The sequence below is a fragment of the Astatotilapia calliptera genome, chromosome 6 (assembly GCF_964374335.1).
Source record: "Astatotilapia calliptera chromosome 6, fAstCal68.1, whole genome shotgun sequence".
In the NCBI taxonomy this organism is placed as follows: domain Eukaryota; kingdom Metazoa; phylum Chordata; class Actinopteri; order Cichliformes; family Cichlidae; genus Astatotilapia; species Astatotilapia calliptera.
In genome coordinates, this window is record NC_137427.1 from 33,206,642 (window position 1) to 33,226,509 (window position 19,868).

Consider the following 19,868-nt stretch of genomic DNA (forward strand, 5'->3'; position numbering starts at 1 on the left):
GTCAAAAAATAATGTTTAAAAAAAATTTTTTTTTTCAGCAAATATTGTTAAAGGCTTTTTTCTTCAAATCTGTTTCATCTCATACTCAGCAGCAGCATTTACAGCGAAATGAAAGATAATCAAAACATTATGGCTTCATTTCTGTGTTTGTTCACATTTCATTTACTGTCTAATTTACAGAGCAGATTTTTTTCTAAAATCATCGCCATAGAATGACCGTTTCCTTTTTCCATCTTGCGTCAGTATTTTGTGAAAATCACTGGTCACCTGTCCAGAGTGTACCACACCTATAGGACTGGATAAGCAGTTAAGAAAACAGATCATGTGTGGCTTTATTTATTTATTTTTACCTGTGTCCACCTGAAGTGTCTCCCTTTGGCTATATCGCACCATTGTTCCATTAATTTCTCTGAAGCTGTTGAAGCAAGTTAAAGTTGTTTAGGGATAGATTGAAATATTCACAGCTGACATAATAGCAGCACTGACTAATAGCTGAATCGATCCACTGTCAGCTAATTTGATGAAGCAATCATTTGTAATACTTTGTAGAGAGAGACACCTTTGCTTGGTTGTGTAAGCGGCTATGTCTGCACAGTATGGAGTCTGTAATATGAGTACATGTCCTTGAACTCTGTGTGCTATATCGCCTTTCAAAAGCATTTAACTTTACTAACCTTGCTCGACACAGAAAAAAGGATGCAGGCACACACATTGCATTTCTCTCTGCACACTCCAGTGGTCTTTTATTTCCAAACTAAAAGAAGCAGCTCCATTTTACTCTCTCCTCTTCTCTCTCTCTCCCCTCTCTCCCACACAAAAGTAAAACACTGGTGTACTCTACTCATGAAGCTGCCAGCCTACTCAACATTTATTTTAGCTTTCTCTCCTTTTCTAGCTGAAAAGCTTATCCTTCCTCTGTGCGTTAGTGTGTGTTGGTGTGTGTCCTGCTGTGTGTTTCCCAGCTCACCAAAGTGGCTGTCCAAACAATGATCAATGGCCAGCCTGAGCCTGATGGATAAGAGCAGAGCGCAGCATTTGTCACAGCAGAGCCGGTACAAGTGTTAGCGTTTACGCTGCAGCACTTCTTTCCACTCCACTTAGTATTAGCTCAGGCTTAGCCCCCAAACACTGCTATGAGTAATTGTCAGCTGTAGTACTATGAGCTTCAGACAAGGTCAACGGGACAGGCTGCTCGTGGTTAGGAGGACTTTAACGAGGCAGACGCTGGTGGCATGATTTGGCTGATCTGAAAATTGAGTTAGGGAAAGAAATAAAGATAGATAAATGATATAAAAAAAGGCAAAAAGATATATTAAAGAATCACAAAGGGTGGAAAAAATATCAATAAAACTAAAAAATGAATAATCAAAGAGGTACTTATCGAGGGATAAGACAGTTAAGGCAGAAATTACAATTTTAGATGAAAAACTGATTAGGAAGTGTTAGTGCTTATCTTCACTGGCAAAAATGTGACCATGTAACATAAATGTGTTAAAGTAACCAAGAATTTATGAGACTTGATTCCAGACACTAGAAAATATCAAAGCGCCATCGTGTCATAGAGCAGGTTTTATCAGTGTGCCTGTGCACAAATGTTTATGTACAGATACAGTATGTGTTGTGTTTCTTCCTGTTAGATGTAGGCCTTCTTAGATACTGTAAACAATACGTTGAACAGTTACTTGATTGTGAGCCACATGTTAACGGTGAGTCACAGCATGAAAATCAAAGTTCTAGCAGTTCAGAAACCATTACCTCGCTCATTGTCACCATCACTCGCATCAATCTAGTTTTGCATCAGTGGAAATCTGTTGAAAGTCGAAAAACGATCTACGCTTTGAGATTCAAGGTCTTGCTTGCAAGTGCAAGTGCAAACATTGTCTTTAACTTATGAATGTGTTGATTATTTGAGAAACAGGGAAAAAAGTGTTTGTGCATTACTAACAAGCTTAAAGGTCAATTTTTGGTGTGACCTCCATTATTCTTTAATGCAGCCTGAACTCTCCTCAGCAAATGTTTTTATAATTTGTCCAAATAGGCTTCAAGAATAGTTCTCCAGAACATTTCAAATATGGATTTATCACTCCATACGAGTGTTGTCTCACTCCTTCCTTTAGAAATGCCAAGTTTAATAATAGCTTCCACCTTATTAGTTCAAAAACATTATTTTATGCCAGTCAGACTGTGCTGTCTTTGGCATTTTCCATAGAATCAACTTCAGAAATGGGGGAAAAAATATTTGTGACTTGTTGCTAATAACAAAGTGCCTAAAGAATCAATTTCTAACTGGTTCTTTGCTAAGTTTGCTGTGAACACTGGTTCTTCTGTTGAGTTGCAGTGTTTTGTTATACTTAACAAATTAATAAAAAAGAGAACTTTCCTCTGAGAATAGTTAGGTACAAGGACTGGACTGAAACATGAATGAAAAAGCAGCCAATGTCCAAAGAGACACTTTGAAAGACCGTTAGAGACCCTTGAGAACTATCGCTCAACACCAAAAACAGAGTCTGTCTCATTGGAAGCAAAATATAAAGAAATGAGGGGTGTCAACTTTTTCACAGTACTATATACACACTCAACCTCTGCAACCTGTGTCCATTCTTATATGTATAAAAAGACATGTTTTCTACTATAATCCTTCACCCCAGGCCTTCTAGGAAATGGGGCATCCATTTAAAAAAGACACTTCCATTAAGCATCATCCTCCCTATTGCCACGCTAACGAGCTGAGGGTTTAACAAGCTCATTAAGGCGGGGTCAGTGAAAGACTAATTGTACTGGATGATTGCCCCTGTGGCTTTCTGAACCCAAGGGCTGTGTGACTACTATTAGAGACCAGCTTTTCGCTGTGCAGTGTACCAACACCAACGTACGATAATGAAAGTAGCGTGTGTGTAGACAAAGACGAGACTCTACGGTCTTATAGTTTGCTTTGCATGGCTGTTGAACAACAAGAAATGACACAGAGAAGGACATCAGGAAGTCTTTTTTTCACCACTAATGTGTCTTGTGATACATTAGGAAAGACAGATTTCAGTTTTGCCTCAATTGATGTCACTGCTGGGGGGAGGAGCTGATTCCTTTTCTTTTTGTGAGGAATTTAATCTTAAATGAATGCTGGAATAAGACAATGGGCTAATAGAAGAAAAAACTACATGTTTATAAATGTATGAAAGCTTACTTCCTTAAGGCTTACAGTCTTTCTAAAATTCACTGTACTGGCCAGATAAAGAGTCCAGTGGTCATTTTGTTATGGTGTTGTATGGCAGACACTCTTTTTGGGTGATTTGGCATCACATGATCATAGTGTCATCACATTGCTAAAATCACCTCAAAGCTCAGCTCTGCTAATGATTGCTGGGGGCTTGAACTGAACCCCTTTTGATTTCCTCCTGTGTGCCTCTCAGGATAACATTGAGGACAAATTCTTCCCACCCAGCTCCCATAAATGTTAACAATGACCAACATCACCATCATAAGATTTATTGCATCTAACACTTAGTCATATGTCTATGCGCAGCCCAATCTTACCAACAATGAGAACTTGTAGTTTACACTCATCAAGCTAACTACTTGATTAGAAGGCTAAATTATTAATGGAGACGCAGAGGGACATAGTTTAAAAACAGAAAGGAGTCTCTGGATGAAACAGGCTGAAACAGAGATAAAGGGAAAATGACAAGTAGAAGTAAAAGGAGAAAGAGGCGGAATAAAGCTGGCACTGCATTGGAGAGAGAGAAAAGAGGTGCAGAAAGATGGGGAATTGGTTTGTCACATCATATTTTGTGTTTGTGCTACAGATACCAGCTTATCATCTCCAACACATTGTCCCATCATCTATAAATTACAGGCAGCGGCGGGTCAACGCTGTAATAAAAACAGCGTCTGGAATAATGCATTAAAAATAGCAGCCCCAAATTCAAAGCGCACGTGTCCTCAGGGTCAGGGTAATCTCATCTGGATTGTTAATCCAGCCAGCTCCCTCTCTCCCCAGCTTCATTAATTTGCCACCAGTCTGCGTCTCATTTTCTGTGGACACACATGCAGCACACACGTGCACTCACTCACACTCACACTCAGATTTGGACACAGACACAGAAAGTAAAATTCAGGATTTACACACCAAGTTTCTAATGCAGGCTATATCAGGTGCGACCAAAAGGCTGAGTGATTGTGTCTGTTAACACTTCAGTGTAGTCTACTTGTGGATAGCTCATAGCTTCTGGTGCTCGCACTGGTTTTTAGATTCATATTACCATCTCTGTATGTGGTTAACTCAAGTTGATTGGTTTCTTGCTGTTTAAAAAGGAATACTGGGATATTCAAGTATACTATGTACTTACCACAGGAACCAGTTCAAAACGTCTTGAACCTGCAGTAATATTTTTGGCCACTTGGGGGAGTGCAACAACATGCATACTCCATACAGACCATAAAGAAGAAGCTAATTTCAGCTGCTCCCTTGTCACAAGGGTTCAACACAGCTTTTTGACCAGGATGGCCCCAAAGGGGATTTGTGTCTCTGGCAGGAGTGTCGCGCACGCCATGCGAACATGTCAAAGCTAGCATGTTAGTAAACAGCTGCTTTTACACATCCAGTAGACAACACAGCGTTAGCATTTATTGTGATTCTTGATTAAAGCTCCATTCACTCAGGTATTTTTTAAAACGGGGATTTTCAGCTTTCGTTTGGAAAAAATGGCCTCATGAAAATGCAAAAATGCAAAAACAAACAAACAATATTAAGAGCAGGCCAACAAATATAAATCTAACTGAACAGAAATCTTGGCCAATCATATGCTTCGAAACATAATGAACTGGTGTCAAAAAGAACATAAAGGCACCTTTGATGTTGCAAGACAAAAGTTTCTGTTTCCACTACATGAAAGGGATTCATAACATCTCCATTTTCAATGACCTAAATCATAGTTTACGTGTGGAGAAACAGCCAAAATGCCTAGAAAAAGATCACAGATTAGCTGGAATTGGTGATGTTACTTGCAAAGCACCAAATTTAAAAACCAAACATGACAGACATGAACCTCTCTCAGTGTGTCAGGAGGATCAGGTTGAACACATAACTGGAAATCCTCCATTCACTTATGTCAGAGAGCTGCACGGATGGTGTGCAGGAGGCAGCACATGTGACACATCACTGTGAATTTACAAGAGCGTTACCTCTGTTGTCCACACATGTGCTCAATCTTACATCCCTCAGCAGCCTAGTTCTCACGTCCTGTCAAATCATGAAGTATGAAAAAACAGAGATTCCCTACTCACTCGCTGTCTCACTCCATCACTCACTCACTGCCTCCCCCAGCACCGTGCCTCTGCTTAACTTTAACTTTTCTTATCTCCTCCTCTTTTTCCACCTCTTCCTCCTCCTCATCTTCACCTCCCTCCCACTGATGTAACCGCTCTGCATTCTTTTTTCATTCGCTCCCAACCTCTCTGATTCTCCAAATTGTATTTGTTATTTTTCACTCCCTCATGTAATGGCTTTCCTCCCATTGTCTCTCACTCTAACCCCACCACCACACCAGCTCCCTCCCTCGTCCCCTTCCCCATTAGCATTCACGCTCGTGTGGGGCGTGAATGCTAATGGGAGTGCGCGGTACACCAACAAGATTAATACAGAACAAGTATTAGTAAAAGATTATTGTAGTTTGAGTGTGTGCATGTTTGTCGTTGTGTGTGTAATAGGCCGTTTGTCATCTGTGTGTTTGAGGAGTCTCTTAGCAAAAGGATGGGAATAGGTGTAGAGCCCCGGTAATGACTCTACTGAGTTCTACTTAAAATGCAAATTCAACTTTGGGAGGCTTTTATTCCACACGCACTGATGCAGACTAGGACAGTCGAGTATCTAGCCACCCCTTCATACACACACATGCACACACGCACGCACACACACACACACACACACACACACACACCTTTACATTGCAGTGTGGCGCCTCCTCAGGCTGTATAACTTTTGAGTTTTCCAATGTCCTCATACCAGCTTTTGACTTCATCCCACACACACTCACGCTTGTAGAAGTGACTACAGACACTGTATATCATATGTTATGTAAACGGTGCCACATGCAGCTATAGTACATAAATGTTTTCTAGATTAGAAAAAATAGGCATCTATAAAAATGGTTACCCTTGGATGCAAGCGTTTGTCACACTTTTATTTCTGATTCTCAAAATTCCATAAATATATAATAGTTGTTACTGGAACTGATCCTCAGCTGCAGCGTTAGCTCGCACACACACACATGTAGAGTTTGACAGGCTTACACATATTTACCAGTATCAGCAAGAACACTGCTACTTCGGCAGCCCTCCTTTCCTCATTCCTGTGCTTTATTTCTCTCTTACACAAACATACCTTAAAACTCTTCTTAGACTCACAACTTCACTTTCTTTCTATCACATATCTTTTCTGCTCAAAAATATTATCATCTTCAGGCTAATTTTTGTTCTAGCGTCCCTTCTTTCTCTCGCTCTCTCCTCTCTTAATTATACACATGCAAAAAGTGTCTTACCCGTCATTGTTCCTTCTTTGTGTTGAATCCGTATGCTCTTTTAAATCGCTCCTCTTTTCTCTCACTGACTTTGTGTGTGTGTGCGTGCGTGTGTACTCTCTCTTTTGTGGTGTGTATGTGTGCGTGTGTGTGTTTCTCAGGCGATGTTTGACTTTCGCGGCAACAGCAAGGCGGAGTTGAACCTGAAGAAGGGAGAGGTGATCTTCCTGCTGCGACGAGTCAATGTCGACTGGCTGGAGGTAAGAACGGAGAGAGAAAGAGGGCGAGAATATGAGAGGGACGAGAGAAAGAGAGAAAGGTGGAGAAGGAGAGAGGCAGCGAAAGAGTGGGAGAGTGGAAGCCTGAGAAAGCTGGATGGAGAGTGAGAGGGAGGGGTGGGAAAATAAAGAAGAGGTGGAGGTGGAGATGAGATGGAAGAAAAGAAGAGGAGTTTTTTTTTTTTACGTTGAAAGAGGTGGTGTCTTCATTGGGAGTATATTGGGAAAAGTGAGGAATAAAAATAGAAGAGCTAAAGATCAGAGTGGAGCAATGAAGAGAGATGGAATTAGGGAAACATCAAGAGAGGGAAAATGAGCAATACAATTATGAAGAAGAGCGAAGAAGAGAAAGAAAGTAATGGTTAAGTGATGGTTGTCTGCTTTTAACTTAGTAGATAAAAAATAGGCAGGATAAGAAAGTAAGGAGAGCAGAGAGAGACTGCAGCCTAAATACAGTTTTTCTCAGTCGCTTTGGTGCGTTTCTCAGAACACCATTAACATTTGCACAGCAGTTAGTGCATTTCCCAAAACAATTAGTGCAAACTGCAAAACCTAGTGGATAGCCTGCTAAAGCACGTCACATGCACAGAATTGATTATCCATACCTCAAAAGCAAGTATCCATGTCAATGAAACTGTCAGTGCCATCAAAATGAAAAGTCTTGACACCATCTTTATGAACAAGATAGTCAAATGGCATTGTCATGTTTCCACTATGACAGTTTATAATTTCAGTGTTTCCCATTGCAAAAACAATTGGTGACACCTGAAAATGCTGACGACAGCACTATGGCCTACCTGTACAGCCATCTGAAATGTGCAGTAAAGTCACTGTAGATGTTATGGGAGTCTTGGGAGTAACTGAGACACTGAATACGTACGTTTCACATTTCCATTGTGTAGAAGTGTTTGTAATCCTACAGAATTGTGCAAAAGAAAAATATGCTACAGTCACTTGTTCACTGTAGAATACATGTAAACATAAAATCACCAATTTGGTAGAGCCTCCTCATGAGTGACAGCTGTAATTCACCTGAGATCAATTGTTCAATTTCGGAGACATTTCCAGGAAAAATGATACAGAAAGGTATAGGATTTGCTTGACAGATGGCCAATATTTGGCATGTGATAACTAGTTCAACAATTTTGTGTGTGATGACTTAAGCAATGGATGTATGACTATTAGTTTTATTGGGAATGACTGTTCAGCATCCATAGGTATGATTACTTTTGACTGACATGACATAAGCAAATGGAAATGTCAGAAAGCAGCAGGGAAATGTATGGAAGCAACTGATTCATGTCCAAAATCATTTGCAGTTTGTTCAGAGAGAGGAGAAATTGCTACTATGATTTGCACAAATGACTGAGTGTTGTGGAGGTTGAACTAATAGTTATGAGAATTTCAATTCTGATCTGAGAAACGCACCAAAGCGACTGAGAAAAACTGTAAATGCACACACATCCACTTTCCAGTTGTCCAGCACCTCTTCCAAAAGATGGACAAAACTGATGGACAAAAGACTGAGATATTTTAGTTTTACACACATCTCAGTCCCGCAGACTGTTCTAATGTTTGCCCGGACTGTGTGCACAGATATATTCCAGTAAATATACGAACATGTATATTTATATGGAATTATATTTTGGCACTTGTGCAGTCAAATTCCTCAAAATCAATAACCCGCGCGTAGAACTCAGCAGCTAGATGCACAAAGAAGCCATTGTAGATGCGAGTGTCTGCTTGGCGAGCGTTGCAGTAGAATCATGCTCTTACAGGCAGCTCTGCTCTCAAAGCTGAATTCACTCAAATCAAGCTGACTGAAAGTCAGCTTGATTTGTTTTGAGGGCAAAAAGGAATGTAACTGGTAATGTAATTGCCCTAATGTAATTGGTAAACAGGTTATGCAATGATGTCATCCAAGAGGTCACAAAAGACCCTTAAACAACAAAAAGGAGCATCATACCAACAGTAAAATATGGTGCTGTGATGGTCTGGGGCTGTTTTGCTCCCTCAGGACCTGGAAGACTTGTAATAACTGAACCATGAATTCTGCTGTTTACAAACAGTCATCTGTTTGTGACCTCAAGCTGAAGTGTACTGGAGGATTCTGCAGCAGGACAATGACTTTGGAGTGGCTTAGTCAAAGTCCTGACCAGATTGAGATGATGTGGCATGACCTTAAAAAGGTGGTTCATGCTCGAAAACCCTCAACTTTGGCTGAATTACAACAATTCTGCAAACATGAGTGGGCCAAAATTCCTCCACAGCACTGTAAAAGATTCATTGCCAGTTATTGCAAATACTTCATTGCTATGGATGGCCCAGTTATTAGGTTTAATCACTTTTTAACGAAGGGTCACGTAGGTTTGGATTTTTTCCCCGTTATATAATTACAAGCACTTTCATTTATGAACTGGATTTAGTTTGACTTGTGTTATCTTTGTCTAATATTTAAACTTGTTTGATGATCTGAAACATTTAAGTGTAACAAACATACAAAAAAACAGGAAGGGGGCAAACACGTTTTCAAACCACTGTACCTCCTTACAAACACTTCAGTAACTGATCGCTGCGGTCACCTGTAGTTTTTATGGAAGCTGCAGCTGTGAGGAGTGTCGCTGAAACCTCAACATTCACCTTCAGTGTAAAAGTAAAAGTGTCCTTTGAAACTTATTGGTTTAAGGAGGAAGGCACAACTTTTACTTTAAAGGCTGAGGACCCAAATGTGGTTGCTCGTTTTCCTTTTGTTTTGCTTTGTTCATTTGTCTCTTTTAACAAAAAGCACAACTTTATTGGTAATAAAAGTACAACATTGAAGTCCATAGATAAAGTAAGATAAATCCTGCAGTATGAGTGACACAAGGAAACACACTCGAATAGTAAACAGTGTTTGCAGACAGCTCTGTGTTTTCCTTGTAAATGATAGGCAATCCCTGCCATCCGCTTGTGACCAAAGCAGTCGTGTGGATGTTTTTGGTGCAGAAGACTCCTTGCAGTGGATTTCACCTAACAACAGCCAGTAAGCTCTAGGACAGGGTTGGGCAACTCCAGGCCTTGAGGGCCGGTGTCCTGCAGGTTTTAGATGTTTCCTTGATCCAACACAGCTGATTCAAATGGCTAAATGACCTCCTCAACATGTCCTGAAGTTCTCCAGAGGCCTGGTAATGAACTAATTATGTGATTCAGATGTGTTGACCCAGGGTGATATCAAAAGCTTGCAGGCCACCGGCCCATCGAGGCCTGGAGTTGCCCACCCCTGCTCTAGGAAGCAATTGTGAAACTGTCATGGGATTCACACGTTCTTCTGTCGTACAGATACTGTTAGACCCTAGTACACTGTGGAAGTGATTTGCTGGTAACACATCGCTTTGAAGCTAACAGCTGTTTGCTTGCAGCTTTTCTGGGTTTTTGTTTCATAGGTGACCCTTTAACACAGGGGTGGGGGAACTCCAGGTCTCAAGGGCCGGTGTCCTGCAAGTTTTAGATGTGTCCCTGATCCAACACAGCTGATTTAAATGATTAAATGACCTCCTCCTCAACATGTCTTGAAGTTCTCCAGAAGCCTGAAAATGAACTAATCATTTGATTCATGTGTGGTTTCAGGGTGATATCTAAAACCTGCAGGACATCAGCCTTTCATATGTCAATTAACAGTATTCTTCATTGTCATTGGTAGTTGCTTCAGTTATTCACCTGGAAGTTGCGAAGAGTTTATCGTGGGTCCCACCAACTTCTCCTCACCGGCACTTTTTCCACCTGCAGTCACTTAAATGATCAAATGTCACTCACTTTCTCTTGTCTCTTGTTGCCCCGTCGCTTCAAATTGCTTCCAGCGTGTACACAGTTTTGAGGATTGCCACTGGTCTCTAGACATGTGTGACAGGAGATGTGTAAATGTAAACAAAAAACAGAAAACAAAGAAAAACCGCGAACATGGCAAGCCATGACAGTGTCCATGTTTGCAGACTGTCATGATTGAAAGACATGCACATCTGCCTATTTGTCGATTTATTTATTCCTTTATTATTTGGTCTGAGTATGTCGAAATCTGAAATGATAAAGAAATGATGTGCCAGGTTTGTAATATGTATCCACTAGTATCCACAAAGAGTTCAGCCCAATCTGAGATCTAGAATAACAACTATGAGCAACGGACCTGCTGCTTTACAATAATCTTTTGATTTGGTTTGATTTATTTGTCTTTTACATATTTTTAAAATGTTTTCACTAGGCCTTTTTTTAACTGCAGAGGATAAAGAGCCAACTCTGTGGCAAATCAGAGTCGAGTAGTCCAGTCAGTTAAACTATAATGAAAACAATCATTTAAAAAAAAGATTGACGACATCCTACTCAGAATCAGCCTACTACGGTGACCACAGAGTGCCTTCCCTGGTGTGATTGGAGAAGCTCTGCTCTAGTTTTCACTGTTTGTATGTATGAGTCGTGCACAAGTGGATATTTTTATCTAATACTCTGCATTTTTTTTAAAAAAAAATGCAATGCTGGAATATGGCTGCTGGCAAATAGATGTCATAGTAATTCTTCTTCATCACTCACTTTGTGAGTACTTAAAAAAAAGGTAAAGAAACATGCTTGATAAAACTGTGTGAGGTGTCGAGATGTGAGAACGACGCTGGGTGAGTGGGAGAGAGAAAGGAGGTGGAAGCTGCCCTGATGGGAGAGGGAAGAGAATCACCACAGAGGAGGAGGAGGATGAACTTAACCTGCCCCCGGCTTTCTAAAGAGATAGAAAAAAAAGTAACAGAAAACATAATCTATTTGTCCTTATGCAACACTGCAAAATGCTGAGGCTTTGTTCTTTTTTGGCAACGCTGTTATCCACACTAGTAGTATGTCTTTTGTTTTTTGTTTTTTTTGATGGGGGGTGAGGTTAATGCAACACTTACAACTTGTGAAAAGTTGACTGAGTGCGTAGAGTTAGTCAGTGGACAGAGTGGATGTGGGTGGAAAACGTGACAAATCCAACTGGCATACTGGTGCGTCAAGGTAAACATTTCAAACACACCAGAGTGAAACCACAGTTTTGGAAACCGACAAATCCAGCGGCTGCAAAGCTGCCAATGAGAAACAGACTTCATCACTAGCTGCTGCGACAGTGCTGCTCAGCGGCCAACTGAAAGGAGAGTGATAGAAGCGAGCAGCTGTGAAGTGTTGATGCAGAGAAAGAAGCCTGCAGGCTTGGACTGGTCGTCAGCTTTGACTTTAAGGAGAACTGGATGTACGCTGGTAGTAGAACATACTCAGCCCATGACTGCAGTGACCAGTGACTTCTATCGAGTGACTTACAACAGAGAGTACGTCTACAGAGTCTGTAGAAAATGACACAAAGCAGGATCCAGGTTTGTTTCAACATGATCTATTCTAGGGACAATATCAGCTTAGATGGGTTTGTAATCCAATTAGTGGTAATCAGATTTTTTTGATTAATCTTACCACTTTCAATGTATTGAAGAGCCAAGAATCCCTCAAAATTGAAGAATATTTTTAGCTAAAAAAAAAAAGAGCAAATCTTTGGGGGTTGTCCACCCTTGGGAAGATTGGCAGCTGTCCTGAATATTTTTAATTTGTGAAAGATTTTTCTCCCTGTGGATTTATAAACTTCAAATAATTTGTAAATGGCCTCATACAGTAATTCTTCTCAGACTGATGGGTCCCATAAGTTCCTGCCTAAAGACATGATGTTTTTCCTTCTTCACATTGAGTAAACATACATCTGACTGCAGTAAAGTGCCAAACAACTTCTGTGTGAACTTTCTTTTCACATGATTGCACATCAGTGACTTTTTGTCCATGTTTTTTTAACCTTATTCCTGCTAACCAACTAACCAACCAGCCAACTAACCAACCAACTAACCAACCAGTTCTGTCTTTTTTTTCAATAAAGACTTCAAAAGGTCACAATAAAGTAAAAGTACCTCTTGTAGTACTTCATAGTACTTAGAGTACTGTTACTACAATTTAAGGAAGACTAAGCTCAACTATTTAAGCACATTAACTTGCAATAAGATTATCAAGTGAGTATATAAGGATATATGTATTTCTTGAATGGTGTTCTGTTTTTACTGAATGTAGAAATAAAGCACATGCCGTTTTCCTTTCTAGCCTCTTTTAATCCTCATGAAAAAAAACAATGGCTAATGATTACATAGATTCATTGCTCTGAATTGGAAGAGGCTGAAGCTTCATCCACACCCATACTATAAAGATCAAATTAAAGGTACAGTCAGTATTTGGGGTGCATTAGAAAAAATGTTCTGCCCATAAATGTTCATTGATTATTATGTAATTTCCTGAAATGAAGCCAGGGCATAACGTTTTACAGCCTCCTCCAAAGTAATGATTTGGTAATCCAGGTGCAGGCTGCAGGATGAACCACAATGATCAAGCAGCAAAGTTGTACAACTACAACCTCTTTCAAGCTCTCTAGACTTTTGCCCTTTTCCATGGACCTCAGAAGCACGTGAAGTTGTGATAGAAACAAAATGATTATCTGGATGTGCTGTCTTCAGATCCTAATTTTTTTTAACTTAACTTTTATCAATTGCTTTAAAGTTGCAACACAAGATACTACAAATGCTCCATTTTTATTAAATTCACACCCATTAGATAACATACAAGTCAGCTGACTAAAGAGGTTTGAATATACAACTTTTCAGGACAGACTGGGTGTTATCATCATTGTACTTGATCCAAAGTTGTGATTTCGGCGCGTTACAATGAAAGGCTTTTTTTTCACATAATACTGCTTCCTTGTTCTACAATAAATGTGTGAAAGTGCTGGATGCTTTTTGAAACAGCTTCTGTATGTGTTTCTGCAGAGTAACACAGTGAGACACCAGGGGTGTAGTAAAAAGGCTGTATGATTGTGTTTAGTGCTTCCAACATCAGCAGCATATTATGAACACGCTAATTAGTCGGGAAAACGTCTCTCCAGATGCACTTCCATGCTGCTTTCTTCTCTTTCTCTCCTTTAAATCATCACCTTGTCTAATCATCAGTCCCCTATCACTCCATCCTCTGAGACATAATTCATTTGTTCGCTCATCTTTTGATCATTTGCTTCCTCTTCTTTATGCGCTTCTTCCTCTTCTTCTTTTTTTTCTCCTTCAGGGTACAGTAAACAATCAGACCGGTATCTTCCCAGAAACCTTTGTGAAGATTATTAAACCCCTCCCTGAGAGTGACTCTGAAGGTGAAAGTGGAGGCCACACATACAGCTGTCTCCGCTGCTTCCTGCTCACCCCTTCTGGAGTCGACACCAGGTCTGTCTGACTTTAGTGAGCTAAGACGATATCGTGTGCGATTCGATTTCAGGTTTTAAACGCATTGTTTATTTATATGTTACTCTTGAAACAGTATCATGCCAGTGAGAAGAGATCCTTCATATGATCACCACAGATATATGCAAATTACGGTTCAAATGAATCACAAGAATATTGGCTTAAAGGTAGATAAGCAGCTTGTTTCAGACAGTGGAGGAACTGAGGGATACACCGAGGCCCAGGATAAGATAAATAAGGATTATTTCAAACTGTGAATCATGCAAAGCTGCTTGAGTATAATCCTGAAAAAAAAAAAATTAAAAACATTAATAGGTCCCCTAATTTTATACTTTGAGGCTTTAATGGCTTCAGATAACTAACATCAAATGTTAGCCTCAGCCATCAGGTAATGAAAACATTACAGTTAGTCATTACAGGTGATCGTACACTAATATATAGCACTATCTTCTATTTGTACAATTACATCCCTTAAATCCTGCACATTTGTTCTTGAAGTTAAAAGAAAATGAATACTGCATTTCTCACTTCAGCTTTGTGGAGGGATTTGAATCCCCTTCAGTCAGATTTCAGATGTAACAAAATCCAACAAAAAACCTTGGATTGAATTTGTTACTGTGAATTTGTTGAATTTATTGTTGCAGGCGACATAATGTAAAAGTGAATCTCTCCTATTAGCATTGTGTATATTGATTTTTAGGCCTTCAGTTTTCTAAATGCTTTAATCAGAGAATTGTGTGTTCCTTCTTTAACAGAGATGTGTGTGTACAAGAGGACCTCAGCATCCAGCCATCATACAAGGACCTGCTGTCTCGCATGAGGTAAAACTATCCTCAGTTCCTCAGTAATCTGCTCTCAGTCTTGTAGTAGCGCTGGGTTTTAGGTTATAAAAAAGCCACACCCTTACTGCATTTACACCTATATGGGAAAGATTAGCATCGGCGCTGAGGGAGAAATTACTGTGAGCGACTTCACACATGTAAGCAAATTACCACACCTTCTAAAATGTGATAATGATTTACTTGGTTAAAGCTTGTGAATACTGTTAAAGGAGACGTTCATGCTGTTTTCAGCTGTTTACATTTGCACTGAGGTCTTACTGGTCTGGTGCATCATGTGCGCATCTTATAACTCCTAAATACGTCTATATATTTATATTCAATGTTGGTCTGGAATATTACAGAAGCTAAGTTTGGTTCTGGTGGACGTCTCTTCCTGTTAAAAGGGAGTTCTTCTTCTCCATTATCACCAAGTGCTGGCCAAGGATCTCTAACAAGATCTGATTGTTAGAGAAAAGTCAAAACAGATTTTTAGGGACTTTACTTTACAATGTAATACACACACAGAGAGACACACACACACGCACACACACACACATATAAAATTGAATTGAACTGGGAAATTTAATTCAGCTTTACTATTACTCCAGTGAAAATTGTGAAAGATGAAATTAAAGGGATTCAGCATCAATGACTATAATCTGATTCTGTTTTTCTTCTGAGTTTATTGCATACCAGCGGCAAGAAATTGCAACAGAAACCATCCACAGCAGGAGGATTGCACTCCTTTACACATGTGGCACAACAGCACGGACTTCATTAACTATGACAGACATTAGAAAATGATTGATTAGGATCTAACAGCAATTTACTTCTGGTTCTCTCTCACATAGTCATAGTTTATATGTTGCAGTTTATTAAATGTTTTCATGATGTTTACTAAAGATTGTATGAATGTGATCCCAGATCCAACTTTTATTCCATTAAAATTCTGGACTGCTTTTATTCATAAATAGTTTCAGTAAACTCTCTTTGCACAGAAACATGAACCATACTGTACATGCATTCACATAAATATTCTGATATCAAATATTCTTCCAAATTCTTTTCTGAATTAAAAAAAAACACCACTTGTTTTGGTTATTTCTACATGAGCAATTAGATGTTAAATTTACATTACAAATCTAAGCTTTTGTCCACGCAAAATTGAGCAGATTTCCATATCTGATGTTTCTTCCAGCATGTACTGATGAACTATGCTGATTGCTGACCTTTGTGAGCACGCTTTCAGCATTTCATTTTTTGTGAGTTAAAATGAAATTCCACAACAAACAGCGATGGGTATGAATCCATTAATTCACCGACCTGCCCTGAGGAGGAACATATTTAGTCATTGTGCACTGCAAACCTGCAAAATGCCTGTTGCCAATCCTCACCACTCATCAAATTAGTTCCTGTGGGACCTCCAAGTCCCCCCTCTTGCAATCTTTCCCTCAGCAACATCACCGGATGCATGTGCTCATTACGCTATCTGTCTTTTTCTCTTTCATTCTCCCTCTCCCTCTATTTCTCATTATCTGGTAATTTAGATATGTGAACGCTATGATTATTAGCCCTCCCCATTCATAATCAGTTCATTTCCGCCGCTTATCTGCTCATTATTGTTTTTCTGTGTTCAGGCCTATTGTGCCCTGGAGTAGGATGGATGAGACCCTGGTCTTGAGTTTTAATATGGCTTAGCACTGATAAAAGGGAGGGGGAGAATAAGGATAGGGAGGAAAGGGTGTTGGTTACATACGAGAAGACAGGAAGTAGGAAAAGAAAAGACAGATGCCAGCGCTGTAGAACAAGAAAGCTCAGAAAATGGGCCTCCTAAGGTATCTCAAGACTGTTTTATTCTGTTACATTCTAAATTGAACACAGCAAGAAATTGGCCCCCACTCATGCACCACCCAAGAAAGTGCAAAAACAATAGTACCTTTTAAAGTGCTAAGCAGCCATTTATTTGCTTCAGCAGTGAGCAATGCCAAAATAATAAACAAAACTCCCTAAAAAGGTCCCTATGCTTCCCTATACAAAAGAAATCCAACCAAAAGACAGTTCACTTACCTAACATTCTAAAAGAAAACCAGGAGAAAACTGAGTCAGCAAAAATGGCTTCTCACACCTACCAGGCTGCTGCAGGGAACAATATATACACAATATACAATATATACAAATCTATTTACAACGATTTACAAGATCAAGGCTCTAACGCCAGACACACAAATGAGGTTAAACTTGCGAATCAGTTTGCAAAGGCACTCTAAGTATCAACAACTGGAAAACACAGGCTGGTGGTGGAGGATGGTGGAGGCTAGGAGGGAGGGGGCCAGGGGGCTGTTATCTGGTGGTTAATTACAGGGGGGTGATCATCCAATTATCCAATCCTAGGACAGGAACAAACTCCACCCAACAACTCAGCAGCCACTCCCAGGTGTCCACCCCCTAAGAGAGAAAAGGAAAAACCCACAGCCATCCTCTGGTGGGAGGAGTCACACACATAAAACACAAACACTGATAACACTGAATCATAACAAAATGTGGTTGTTAGTCCAAATGCAGTCATTTATATTTGGTGATATGGCTCTGTTCTGGGATTTTTTCACACTTCCATCCATATACTTGGAATATGGAGTATAACTGGGAGGAGCTAGGGTGGTAGTGGGTTGCAAAGTAGCTTGCAGATGAGTGATGACAATACAGGGTGCAGCTGCAGCTTGAATAGGATGGCCCTTATGAGATTTGCCAGTTGAATGTATAACAGGTTATGAGCCAGGCAATTAACTGGCTTTGAGACAATCTCACTCGCTGATCTCTCAGAATTTCTGCCAACAAGAACTAACAACACCCACAAATAGTTTTTCTATTTCTGTAGAATATGCTTAATATTATTTATACTCTAAAAAAACATACTGATTATTGAAGTGTTTTTTTCGTCTCTTGCAGGAATGTTTTCAAGGTGGATGATATTGCCCTGAACTACCGCGACCCTGATGGTGACCTTATTCGTATCCTGGACGATGAGGATGTCCAGCTGATGATCAAGGAGGGCAGACGTCAACAGGACAAAGTCAAGAGACCTGTTAATCAGTTTCCATGGGAACTGCATGTGACCACGACCTCTGACCTTTCTGTTTACAATACAGAGGCTTGAGAGAAGTTGAAGAGAAGAAAAATAAATATAAAATATTTAGTTGTGTCATATAAGAAAATGAATTTAACCAAGTGTATAGTTGCTGATTTGAACTCTGTGTAGTTTGCCATTTACATTCATTCTAAGTCTGTTTCAATAAATGTTCCAGTCATTTCACTTAATAAAATAACTTAATACCATATTTACATTTTGCGTGCTTAAATTTTTTTCTGCTTGCTTAGAGGCTTTTCAACCGTTAGATGTGCTCTCTGACAGAGTTTTACAGTCTAGTTAGTAGTTCAGTAAGAAGAGATTAGAAGGAATTGAACAGGAGTTGTTAATATACAGAATTCAGTTCTGTTATTTGACAATTAGACTCTGGTCCCCCATCACAGCAGAATGAAGTCCCAGCAGTGATGGGAATTAGGGCAGGGCATTTCCTCAAGCTTTATTTTTAATGCTAGAAAGTAGGGTGTTGATGTTGTTCATCCATCAGTATGTCGACAGAATCAAGAGCTGGACAGCAACAGGACCCAACGTGAGCCATGCTTAATGGCTAAAGACGCAACAGCACTCCATGGACGCTTGGTCAGCCATCATAGTAGCAAAGCTAAGTGGGTTCAGTACATGACCACTGCCAATAAATGTTTTGGAAACACCAAAGGCCAAACTCAAGCTCCTGGCTGATAAAGCAGCACACCAGGACTCTTACGACCAGAGAAACCGCCTGCACTACAAGAAAGCCTACAACCAGTGTTGGGCAGTAACACTGGTATTTAAAATACAAAATATGAGTAACTTTATTCTGTTACAGTTACCGTTTAAAAAGGTGGTATTCAGAATACAGTTACTTTGTTGAAATGAAGGGATTACACAGCAGTCTTCCTGTTTCATATGTTAGGCTGTTCCCTCTCTATTTTTTGTAATTCCACGCTGGAACAAAACACACACTGAGAGGCTCTAATGCAGGGGTGTCAATCTAGCGGCCCATGTCACCTCCACTTGTGGCCCACATAATGACGTGACAAAATATTTTTAAAAATTATTGTTCAAATAATTATTTAATATGATGGCAATAGGCAGAGTGTGACAAGCATAGCCCTAAAGAATGTAGCCTCACGGGCAGTGTAGCTCAGTTGTAAGTAAGCTATTAAGACTTGACTGTACACTGTGTTTGTCTTTACCTCCGAAACAATAAGTTCTGTTGGAGCAGCCTTTCAACTCCTCTCTCTGTCTCTCACTAGCAAAGTTGACCCAGACAACAAAGTAAAGCTAGTTTTTGGCTACGAGCCCAACAAGAACCCAAGGTATTAGCCAGAGGTCCCTTTACTACGGTTCGGAGCCGCGGACCTGTTTTATATACGAGACTGCTGCAAAAAGTGCAGCCTTACCTAATGTCCACCTACTGTTACTCAATTATATTAAGATTTTAAAATCTAGTTGGTGTTGGTAAAGCAAATAACCTTCAGTAACAGTAATAAATCACACAGCAATAGCACATTCGTGTAGTTGTAAAAAAGCATGATAATATATTAAGTAATCCAAAGTATTCAGAATACGTTACTCTCATTGAGTAACGTAATGGAATACGTTACAAAATACATTTTGGAGCATGTATTCTGTAATCTGTAGTGGAACACATTTTAAAAGTAACCTTCCCGACACTGCCTACAACACTTGAGTGCTTGGCACTGTAGAAGACCACCAGCACATTAATAACATTCATGAGAAACTCAATGGTTCTGTGGAAGACAACAATGGAGGACAACGCCAAATAAATTACACAAATCACCAAGTGCAGAATATACCAAGGTGTCCAC

The 19,868-nt window shown here is 39.8% G+C and overlaps 2 protein-coding genes across 2 annotated transcripts in view; one reads left to right on the forward strand and one right to left on the reverse strand.

Annotated features, from left to right (window-relative positions):
* Positions 1-6,675, reverse strand: part of LOC113024618 (parvalbumin-7-like) — a 45,376-nt gene extending 38,701 nt beyond the window's left edge. The window contains exon 1 of the mRNA XM_026171807.2: positions 6,534-6,675. Coding sequence (XP_026027592.1) covers positions 6,534-6,540 — 7 coding nt within the window. The 5' untranslated portion in view covers positions 6,541-6,675. The remainder of the gene's footprint in view (positions 1-6,533) is intronic.
* Positions 1-18,250, forward strand: part of ncf4 (neutrophil cytosolic factor 4) — a 38,586-nt gene extending 20,336 nt beyond the window's left edge. The window contains exons 7-10 of the mRNA XM_026171805.2: positions 6,674-6,772; positions 13,925-14,076; positions 14,850-14,915; positions 17,862-18,250. Coding sequence (XP_026027590.1) covers positions 6,674-6,772; positions 13,925-14,076; positions 14,850-14,915; positions 17,862-18,069 — 525 coding nt within the window. The 3' untranslated portion in view covers positions 18,070-18,250. The remainder of the gene's footprint in view (positions 1-6,673; positions 6,773-13,924; positions 14,077-14,849; positions 14,916-17,861) is intronic.
* Positions 18,251-19,868: the final 1,618 nt, after the last annotated feature.